The sequence below is a fragment of the Leptonychotes weddellii genome, chromosome 10 (assembly GCF_054177405.1).
Source record: "Leptonychotes weddellii isolate Sample4059 chromosome 10, ASM5417740v2, whole genome shotgun sequence".
Lineage (NCBI taxonomy): Eukaryota > Metazoa > Chordata > Mammalia > Carnivora > Phocidae > Leptonychotes > Leptonychotes weddellii.
In genome coordinates, this window is record NC_138378.1 from 39,889,143 (window position 1) to 39,900,813 (window position 11,671).

General features: G+C 37.1%; 1 protein-coding gene across 9 annotated transcripts in view; it reads right to left on the bottom strand.

Annotated features, from left to right (window-relative positions):
• Window positions 1-11,671, bottom strand: part of RALGAPA2 (Ral GTPase activating protein catalytic subunit alpha 2) — a 308,387-nt gene that overhangs the window by 164,881 nt on the left and 131,835 nt on the right. For all 9 annotated transcript variants that reach the window (XM_081831950.1, XM_081831946.1, XM_081831942.1 and 6 more), the window contains 3 exons: window positions 2,849-3,042; window positions 1,942-2,040; window positions 1,553-1,708 (listed from right to left, as the gene is read on the bottom strand). In XM_081831950.1, coding sequence (XP_081688076.1) covers window positions 1,553-1,708; window positions 1,942-2,040; window positions 2,849-3,042 — 449 coding nt within the window. The remainder of the gene's footprint in view (window positions 1-1,552; window positions 1,709-1,941; window positions 2,041-2,848; window positions 3,043-11,671) is intronic.

Below are 11,671 nucleotides of genomic sequence, written 5' to 3' on the forward strand. Positions count from 1 at the left end.
GTCTTTTCTGTCACTGAGGGATTTCGTTATGATCTGTGAGAGTTCATTCTCTTCCTTATTTATATCCCTCAATCTTCCACACACCCTAAGTTGCATCATTCTGTGAAAGATGCTTCCACCTGCAATGATGGCTACAAATATCTGAGCACAGAGTACAAACATTTCTGCTTTCACATCTTATTTCTGCGTTTATTTAGGAAATAAATGAGACTGTGGGTCCAAGTCCAGCCTGTTACATAGAGATGTCCTCTACGCACTGCTGGAATTGGAGCAAGTATGACAAAGACAGCTCAGTAGGACAGTATGGTTATTACTTCAGATAAAAGCTCCATGATGAAAACTCATTGTGTACCAGGGGATGTATTGCAAGAATTTTAAATAGAGCTGAAGCGTCGAGAAGCTTCAAGAAGCATGTTCTGAAGCAACAGAGAAAAACTGGCTAATCTGGAGAATGACCTCTTATATGTATCCTAAGGGTATCAAAAAGGTCTGTGTGTCTCTATTATACATTCAAAGAATTAAAAAAATGCAGACAGGATGACTACTTGGTAGTTCATGAATGATTCAAGGTCACTGATAAGTAGCTACAATTTCAAGGGTAAATTCTGAAACATTCTCCATATCTCTAATTGGTCAAGAAGACCTAGTAATAACATGAAATGCTTTAAAACTTCTTGAATCTTTCCTATTCCTTCTTCCCATTCCCAGTGCTATCATCTTAATTCTCATCATTTTAAAGTTCTATATTCATTTAACCACTTCCTAATTAATCTTTCAGGCCCAACCTCCCACTCTATCCTACCACTGTCACATTTTCAAATCCATCTTCCAAACTGAGTCCAGAATAATCTCTGTGAAGTACAAACCAATCCTATCACTTGCCTGTTGGACATTCATACAGCAAATCAGGCCTCAGAGTTCCTGTTCCCATTGGCAGGGCTCTTCCCAAGGGAGACAGGCCAGGGACTGTCCACATCCTACCCTGCACACCCAGGATCTATAAGAATGGGCTGTTTCTAGCGGCTCCTTTGACCTGTTCCCTTTTTAACCACCCTTTGGAAGAAATTAAGATAACTCCTCATCTAGAAATGTCAGGACACCTAATTTATGAGTGAGGTCTTGTACAAAAACATCCTAACTACTAAAACAATAGTTTTCAAACATTTTTAAATGACCAGAATAATTTTCTTCAAATAATATCTACTGCAGAACACCACCAAAAGTGGTTGAAAGAGCATTTTTGAATTTGACAACATAGGCTGAGGCTAGCTCATCTAGCACTATGTAAGCCACAGAATAAAGTTCAAATTTGGTTGGTGCAATGCAAGGTCCGCAGAGAAAAGAAACAGGGATGTGATGAAATCTGATTTACATTTTTGAAAGACCAATGTGGTTGCTGTGTGTAGAAGAGTTGAAACTACTGAGAATTTTAATGTGCTTGATGTATTTTCATGAACCCTAATTTAACCTACAAAAAGTCATATGCATTTTCCACCTTGTGGGCTTGTGTTTCCACCTTGTGGGCTACCGTGATAACAGAGTCACAGAATACCTGATCCTCGCTGGTTAATCCCAGGTGCATCACAAGGTAAAAATGCACCAGGAAGTCCGAGTTTGGCAGAACATCCTGGCGTCTGGTCATCATGGCACAGATCAGTCTGTAGGCTTGTAGTTTGCCTTCCTTATATTCATTTGGCAACGCTGTCGCCTGCCAAGGAGATGAGTTTAAAGATTTAATCAACTCCAGATGCAGAGCATTTCAACATTTCATTTACTTCTCAGTATTCCATAAGAGTTGTTTATGGAGATGAGGGATACAGTGGCTTTAGTAAGATTCAGCTTGTCTTCAAAATGTGCAGTCTTGGGCAATTACATTTTTTAAACTCAATTTCATAAAGGAAGAGGAAATTGCAATAAAGGAATAAACACATATCCACTTGCCTTAAATAGCCATGATGCAAACATTCTGAGTGGTGGGATCAGGACCGGTGGAGACGGAGAAGACTGGTTATCCAGGCTTATTGCCAGATTATCCCGTATCTAAGTCAGAGAGAGGAGAATTTTAGGAAAGGCCATGCTTAGCTTATCCCAACAATATTTCATTATTGTGTTCCATAGCCAAATAGCTGCTTCTCATTAAATTTCTGTACGTTGAGTAAAAACCTACAACATTTACAATTTTTTCTTTTACTGTGAGATCTACTGTAATTTTGAATTGTGTGTCCCACTTACTGGACATGGTTTTAGATTTAATACAAAACTAGGGCATTGTTTTCCCTAGAGTGTTAATGCCTGGGGAGGTCCTGAATTCTACATGGTAAGGAATGGCTTAACAAGTTATACTATATAAATATAAATCGTTTTTGAAAAACAAAAATAAAAAACAAAAAACTTAATAACCTAGGGTAATCATACATTATAAACAAAAACCAGAATGAAAACTGTATGTATTCTAAGATTCTACCTTTGTAAAAATGTATTTAGCCACAGAAATAAAACTATATATGGGTTATCTCTGTGGGATGATGATGTTAATTTTCTTCTTATATTTTTCTATATTTTTCAAATTTTGTACAATAAAACCAGCATCACTTCTATAAAAGTGTATAGTGAATAGTACCCTATTCCTTTAATGTCCTATAGTAATATTCTCCATATGTACTAAATAACTCTTCTGCATTTATAAAATGACCAAATTGTAAGTTATTACTTACTCTTTGACAATCAAACATACTTTGTCTACACACCTAATCCATGTTCCAGAATACATGAATTCCAACACAGTTTTTATGTTACATGATAAATCAATTTCCCCCATTAGAATAAAAGGTAATGTAGCAGGACATACCTTTGCTAGTTTGTACCAGAGTTCATAGAGATAGCCAAACACTTTGGCGTGAATCTTGGGTGACTGGATATTATTCACATCCCCGAGGATTCCCAAGATTCTTCGCCATAACACAGCAGCAGAGTCTGGGTGCCAACCAGTGAGGTTCCCTCCAGCAATTATACTACAGTCATCGGCAAGGCACTCACTGCTATCTATGGAGAAAAACATGTCTGTAAACACAATCTTGATTTCATCAGTACAATCTTCTCTCTTTAATGCAAACTACCGATGCTTGACAATTTATGTATTCAGAGTAAAATAAGATGAAGATGAAAAGTGTGCAATGGCTGACGATTTGAAAGGATAGAAAAGCTGAGTCAATGAAGAAAGGTCAAATGACTTTGATTCCTTGAACTAAAAGGGCAATAACCTAGAGATGGTAAAACCGTTTCTGGAGATCCTGGGAAGGGAGGGCTTCATTAAACAGGGGAGGGAGGGGAAGGAGGAGAACCTTGGGCAGGATGGGTAGGGAACAGGGCCATGAAAAATAGGTGGCCAGGGAAGACCTCATTGCTGGGGTGACATTTATGGAGGCTGTTATTAACTCAGGTTTATTGGGGTATAATTTGCTTACAATAAATTTTATCCTTTTTACACTCAAGGAGTTTTCAGAAGTGTATACAATCACGTAACTGTTACCACAAACTGTCATGAAAATTGATACAAGGAATAACCTCATCACTCCAAAAGTGCTCCTTTATAGTAAGTCCCCTCCCTCCCTCTTCTTCGCCCCTTGCAACCACTGCTGTTTTCTGTCCCTATAGTTTTGCCTTTTCCAGAATGTCATATCAATGGAATCCTACAGTATATATTCTTTTAGTCTGGGTGCTGTCACACAGCTTAATGCATCTGAGATCCATCCGTGTGGTTGTTTCTTCTTATTGCAGATGAATATTCCATTTTATGGATGTATCTCACTTTATCCATTCACCTGTTGAAGGACATTTGGATAGTTTCCTGTTTTTAGTGATTATAAATAAGGTTACCATAAACATTTGCTTACAGGTTTTTGTGTGAATGTATGTTTATAGTCCTCTTTTTAAAGACCAGAATCACAAAATGACAGACAGTATTTCTTTGATATTTCTTCCTTTTAGTAGGCCACATCTTCCAGGGGTGCCTGAGAAAGGGGCATGCCCCTACATATCTCGAAGTGTTTGTTCCCTGACTTGTAGTCCACAGTTTGGTTGGGTAGAGAATTCTATGATGGAAATGCTTTGCTCCAATTTTTTTATAGTTTCCTTTGTGATTTTAGCAGCATTCTGATGCTTGAAATTATTTCATGAAAAATTATTAACTCTGCAAAATTTTAGCAGCCTCTTTTTGTACCTAGTGTTCAGAAGCCTCATGAAGTGCCCTGGTATCTATTTCCAGCCACTGTATTTGCCAATTCATTGGTGCTTTCAACTACTGACTTTCAAGTACTGACTTCCATTGACTTGATTTTATTTCTGCTGTCATATTTTTAATATCCAAAAGCTCTTTCTTGTTTTCTGTTCATTTTTATACCCTTGATCCTTGTTTCATGGATGCAATATATTCTTATTTCTCTAAAGATATTAATAGCTTTTAAAAATTTTATTTCTTCCCAGACTACTCCTTTTTTTGCTTTTTCATTCTAAATTTTAAAAAATTTTAGTGTTACATTAATTTCAGGGGTACAAAATAACAATTCCATAATTCTATACATTACTCAGTGCTCATCAACATTAAGTGCACTCTTAATCCCTTTTGTGGGGGGATGGGTGAAACAGACTCCCCCATTTTTTTCAAACTCCTTTTAAGATACGCTCCACCCTACTTCATCCCATATTCTTCTATTTGTCTCATACTTTTCGTATTAGACATCCTCTTCAAATGGCTGGGGATCCTTGGCTATCTGTTCATATTTAAGAATGGTCCACAAAGAGCTGAATGGAAGTGTAGTGCACAGGTATGATCCTTGTTGAGTTTCACCATGTTCTCAGAGAACCTCAGACATACGTATCTTTAGGGTTTTGGGTTTTTTTTTTTTTTTCAGAACTCAAATTCTAGGAAAAAGACTCTCTACTACTCAGAGTATGCAAAATCTTATTTAGTTCCTTTGTTTTCAAGATAGCACCTCTACACTCAGCTCAGTATTGGTGACTCCAGGCCAGAAACCTAATTTATTTGCTCTTCCTTCTGGGATTAAATTCTAACAATCTTTTTTTTTTCAAATTTGAGGGTTTTTTTTATGTTATGTTAATCACCATACATTACATCATTAGTTTTTGATGTAGTGTTCCATGATTCATTGTTTGCATATAACACCCAGTGCTCCATGTAGAATGCGCCCTCTTTAATACCCATCACCAGGCCAACCCATCCTCCCACCCTCTCTTAAACAGACTTACAGTCTTCCTGGTTTTACCTCCTGCTTCTATAGCTACCACTTATGGACAATTTTCTAACCCTTTTAGGGAAACTGCAGTAACTGTAGTCAGGTTGCTTCTTGGCTTTCCCTTGTACTGACACAGGATTCGGTGTTCTCAGGTCTGCCAATGCCTTGGTCACGTTGGTCACTACTGTCTTTTTTCCTGCCATCCTTGTCCTTGTGGATTTATGTCTAACTTAACATTAGGCAAATGTCTAATTTAACATCCCCTATTGCTAACACCTTATGTAAGTATGGTACATCTACTATGATTAATGAACCAATGTTGAAACATTGTTATGTAAAGTCCATACTTCATTTAGATCTCTTTAGTTTTTAACCTAGTATCTTTTTTTTTCCTGTTCCAAGAGTCCATCCAGGATACCACATTATATTTAATTTCATGTTTCCTTCACCTCCTCTTGGCTCTGTCCTTGTTTTTGATGACCTTAACTGTTTTGAGGAGAACTGATCAGGTATTTCGTAGAATGTTGTTCAACTGGGATTTGTCTGCAGTCTTTCTCATGATAGGTTTTTTTTCATCATATTATTATTCTTTGTTTTCACATTTCTGAAGTGAACTTCTCTTAGCTCTGATGTATGTATGATGTTTTCCCAATATTTTGGACTTCATTTGCTAATACTTTATTTAGTTTAGTGTATTTGTTATGTTTTTTAAATTTAATTTTATTTTATTATGTTACGTTAGTCACCACACATCATTAGTTTTTGATGTAGTGTTCATGATTCATTGTTTTCGTATAACACCCAGTGCTCCATGCAGTACATGCCCTCCTTAATACCCATCACCAGGCTAACACATCCCCCCACCCCCTCCCCTCTAACACCCTCAGTTTGTTTCTCAGAGTCCATAGTTTCTCATGGTTCATCTCTCCCCCCGATTTCCCCCCTCCTTCATTTTTCCCTCCCTTCTCCTAATGTTCTTCATGCTATTCCTTATGTTCCACAAATAAGTGAAACCATATAATAATTGACTTTCTCTGTTTGACTTATTTCAGTTAGCATAATCTCCTTCAGTCCCATCCATGTTGATGTAAAGTTGGGTATTCATCCTTTCTGATGGCTGAGTAATATTCCATTGTATATATGGACCACATCTTCTTTATCCATTCATCTGTTGAAGGGCATCTCGGCTCTTTCCACAGTTTGGCTATTGCAGACATTGCTGCTATGAACATTGGGGTGCATATGGCTCTTCTTTTCACTACATCTGTGTCTTTGGGGTAAATACCCAGGAGTGCAATTGCTGGGTCACAGGGTAGCTCTATTTTTAATTTTTTGAGGAACCTCCACACTGTTTTCCAAAGTGGCTATACCAACTTGCATTCCCACCAACAGTGTAAGAGGGTTCCCCTTTCTCCACAACCTCTCCAACAATTTGTTGTTTCTTTCCCTGTCCATTTTGCCATTCTAACTGGTGTAAGGTGGTATCTCAATCACACTGACGTCTTTAATCCATTTTGAGTTTATCTTTGTGTATGGTGTTAGAGAAGAGTCGAGTTTCATTCTTCTGCATGTGGCTGTCCAAGTTTCCCAGCACCATTTATTGAAGAGACTGTCTTTTTTCCATTGCATATTTTTTCCTGCTTTGTTGAAGATTATTTGACCATAGAGTTAAGGGTCCATATCTGGGCTCTCTATTCTGTTCCACTTGGTCTGTATGTCTGTTTTTGTGCCAGTACCATGCTGTCTTGGTCATCACTGCTCTGTAATATAGCTTGAAATCAGGCAATGTGATGCCTCCAGCTTTGTTTTTCTTTTTCAACATTTCCTTGGCAATTCGGGGTCTTTTCTGATTCCATAAAAATTTTAGGATTGTTTGTTCCAGCACTTTGAAAAATGTCATTGGAATTTTGATCGGGATGGCGTTGAAGGTCTAGATTGCTCTGGGTAGCAGAGACATTTTAACAATGTTTATTCTTCCGATCCATGAGCATGAAATGTTTTCCCATCTTTTTGTGTCTTCTTCAATTTCTTTCATGAGTGTTCTGTAGTTCCTAGAGTATAGATCCTTTACCTCTTTGGTTAGGTTTATTCTGAGGTATCTTACGGTTTTGGGTGCTATTGTAAATGGAATCGTTTCTCTAATTTCTCTTTCTACAGTTGCATTGTTAGCGTGTAAGAAAGCAACTGATTTCTGTGCATTGATTTTGTATCCTGCCACATTACTGAATTGCTGTATGAGTTCTATTAATTCGGGGGTGGAGTCTTTTGGATTTTCCACATAAAGTATCATATCATCTGCGAAGAGAGAGAGTTGACTTCTTTTTTGCCAATTTGAATACCTTTTATTTCTTTTTGTTGTCTGATTGCTGTTGCTAGGACTTCTAGTACTATGTTGAACAACAGGGGCAAGAGTGGGCATCCTTGACGTGTGAGATGGACTCTTTTTCCTTTTTCAATACTGACCTTGTCTGATTTTACTGTCAAGGTATCACAAGGTAAATAACAGAATTTAGGGAGCTTTCTTCCTAATCTCTGGAACAGGAAAAGATAGCTTCTCTTTTATTTGAAGCTTCAGTAAAACAGGGAATTGTCCTTTATTTTTATAATCTATTCAAGTTAACCTACTATATTGTTTTTTAAAACTTATATTGTTTATAGTTCTGTTCCCTTTTCACCCTCATTAATTTTTCCTTGATTAATCGTGCTTACTTGGCTATTTTATTCTTTTAAAGAGTGGTTTTTGATTCTTTGCTTTCTAGTGTATATGTGCATGCTCTTAGCTTTATTATTTCCTCTTTCATTAACTTCTATATATTATTAGTCTGCCATTCTTTTCCTAATTTTTTGAATAGGACACACAGATCAATAATTTTCTCTTCTCATATACACACCTAAGGCCATTTTTTTTTTCCCTCCATATAAGTCTTCAGTGACAATCTAGAGATTTCGATATGTAGCCTCCACTGTAGTTCAGTTTGAAATATTTTCTAATTCACAGTTTAATTTCTTTTTGGACTTAATTTATTTGAGGTGCAGTTTTTAGTTTCTTAATGCATTTTTCTTTTATCTTTTTGTTCTTAATTTATTTCATCATATTCACAGGATGTTTCAAAGCATGGACATGTGTTGAGACTTAATGATCTAATTGGTCAATTTCTGTAAACGTTCCACGTGCTTTTAAAAATCACACGTATTTTTAATTTTTTTCAAAGTTTTTTATATATATCCATTCAATCAGGATTAATTATATCATGTACTTCTTCTCTATTCCAATGTTTTTTCTGCTTCACTCATCAATTAATGAGAACTCATTAAAATTTCCTACTACGATTATGGTTTTATCAGTAGTTCCTTATAATTCTGTCCAATTTTGCTTCATGTATCTGGAGGCTATGAAGTTCATATAAATTCAGAATTACTGCTCTAATAAGTCATTTCTGCTTTAAAGTTTATGTGACTGACATACAGTTAGCTCAGCAGTCTGTCTTTCTTCCTAGCTACCCACGTATTTATTTACTTACTTAGGATCTTCCTGTACATGATGTATTAGGGTTACCTCTTGTAAACATCATATGGCTGGGTTTTATTTCTTCAGTCTAACCCAAGAGCTTCCGATTTTAACTGCAAGTTTACATGGTTTGTATTTATTATAGTTGCTGACTTATTTGATTTCATTTCTAACATCTTACTTTCAGCTTCCTGTTTAAGTCACCTTTGTTTTGCTTCTCTCTCTCTTTTTAAGTTTGTTTGTTTATTTAAACAATCTCTACACCCAATATGGGGCTCGAACTCACAACCCCAAGATCAAGAGTCACCATGTTCTTCCAACTGAGCCAGCTAGGCACCCCGCTTTGCTTCTCCTTTGAACCTTTGGAGGGAGTTTAAAGAGTTGTGTCTCACCTTCATCACTAATCCCCTTTCTCTACTGTCTTACAATATACATTCTGAACGTAATCATTCCCAAAGTTCTGTTCCTCACCCCACACACAGACTGATTTCTAGGCAATTATCAACACCCATTTGAGTGTCATTTAAGTATATAAGTTGGTCAAAGAAATTGAAGCACAATTTATGGATGTGAGGAACTCAAGGAGCCAACAAACAGCAAGGAGTTAACATGACAAGGAGCCAGGGCAGATCCAAGAACAGTTCTGTATCCTTCAACACTGTACCCACACAGTTGCTGATAGCTTATTATATTAATTATGGAAAGAGTCCAAGACACTGAACAAAGGATTTAATAAGGATGGCACATAGTGTCATGGAAAGGCCTTCCAGAACACAGAAGCACTGTTCCTTCTTAGAGGAAAACACATCTTTATTTCCCACAGTGGTATCATATAATCAGTTGAGGAGAAACAATACAATGTGCAGATATAATCCAAGCTGGAATTCCTATATACTGTGCCTGAAAGACAGGAGGTAGAGAGAGCAAAAGCCTAATTATGGGCCTTCTAGGTTCTTGACTTCTATAAAGCCTCAAAAGAGAGACCCCCTCCTAATGTTTAATCAGTAAAATAAGTGCATCTGTCAGTCTGAGAAGTTATGCTGAAGCCTTAATGAATGCTTGTAAATCAACATAAGCCCCCAAGTGAACAAATAGCATAATATGGCATTTATTTTTCTCATAAAGAATGTCATCATGTCTTTAATCTCCTTAGGGGTTAAAAAAAAAAAATGGTAAGGGGATTAGATGATTTGCAGCTTTGTTTCATCCCTTACTACCACCCAAAATGCAGCCATCCAAAGAGAGATCAGTCCCCAGCATTCCAATCACACTGAACTCTGGCTGAGTAACACTCCAAGTAAATGTAGGCCAGGTACCTCATCACCTGTATGTCCCTGCTACCTGCCAACTAATACTGTCTCAGTTATGAAAGAATCCCATGTAGAAAGTCTGTTTTAATACTGCTTTGCTCTCAGAAAAATTTATACCTCAATGATAAAATCCTAGGAAACATCCTTCACCACATTATCAAAATGTGTTGAGTCCTTTAGAAGTATTTGAAGTGACTGCATGCTCAATATTACTGTGAAATTTTTTAAAATGAATTGAAATGTTTTTGCCCAAAATTATTCCATTCATGGCATAAGTAACAGAACAGATGCTGACATTTTACATGTAGATGGTTCCTCAGTGAAGCAGCACTTAATTAAAAATGGGGATTTGAGAGATTTCAGAAAATTTCATTTTCACCCTAAAAATACCAAGTATTTATTTTCTTTTTTTTTTAAAGATTTTATTTATTTATTTGAGACAGAGAGAATGAGAGAGAGAGAGCACATGAGAGGGGGGAGGGTCAGAGGGAGAAGCAGGCTCCCTGCTGAGCAGGGAGCCCGATGCGGGACTCGATCCAGGGACTCCAGGATCATGACCTGAGCCGAAAGCAGTCGCTTAACCAACTGAGCCACCCAGGCGCCCTATTTTCTTTTTTATGAGCAAGCTAGCATGCTGGTCTAGTACTGTTCTGTTTCATTATTACTAAATGCTACAGAGCCATTTAAAAATTTTATTAATGTGGAAATTCTCACAAACAAAATCATATCACCTTTCTCCAAACACACATGATTTTAGCAGAGAAATCTAAAGTATAGAACTTTGCAAATATGCAAAGGATTTTAGCTATGAAATATCCTGGTAATTGGTAAAACAAGCCCTTAGAGACCACATGGTGATTTCACATGGCTGCAATTTTATATAGTCTTGGTAGAATGTTGAAGAAACATAGCTGGCACTTTGCAGATGAATTTCCCTTTCAATTTGAAAACTAAACAAAAGGCACAAATCCAAAGGCTCGACTGAAACACCTTCATTCTGGGACCAGAAAAATCAGGCCTGGATTTTGATGATCAAAAGTGGAGAAGTAGCGGGTTGGCGTTCTGTTGACCACCATTACAGCCTGACTCTCCTCTTCTTCCTCATCTGCTTTCCAGACATTGTTCATTTTAAAGATTTTAGAAGGTGAGCAACCAATCCCCTGGTAGTCTATCACTGTTATTTTTCTTATAATTTCATGACTTCAAAGTAGGTCAAAGCCTAGTGAAAATGCCAAAAGTGTGCACAATGGCAGAGAATGCTCACAAACCTTGTTCCTGCAAGAACAGTTTTGGTGGCAGGTAACAGTGAATGTAATTCACATGCACAGCTATAATTAAAAGCATAAGTGGTAAAAAGATTTTTATAACATTTGGAGGCAGGACTGTGATAAATACACTAAATGAAAGAGATTTTTAAACTGAATCTTACAGACTTTTTATTCTTAAAAAAGGTTAAAATTTGGGGGCGGAGCAAGATGGCGGAGGAGTAGGAGACCTGGATTTCGTCTCCTCTCAGGAATTCAGCTGGATAGGGATCAAACCATTCTGAACACCTACAAACTCAACAGGAGATCGAAGAAAAGAAGAGCAACAACTCTCTC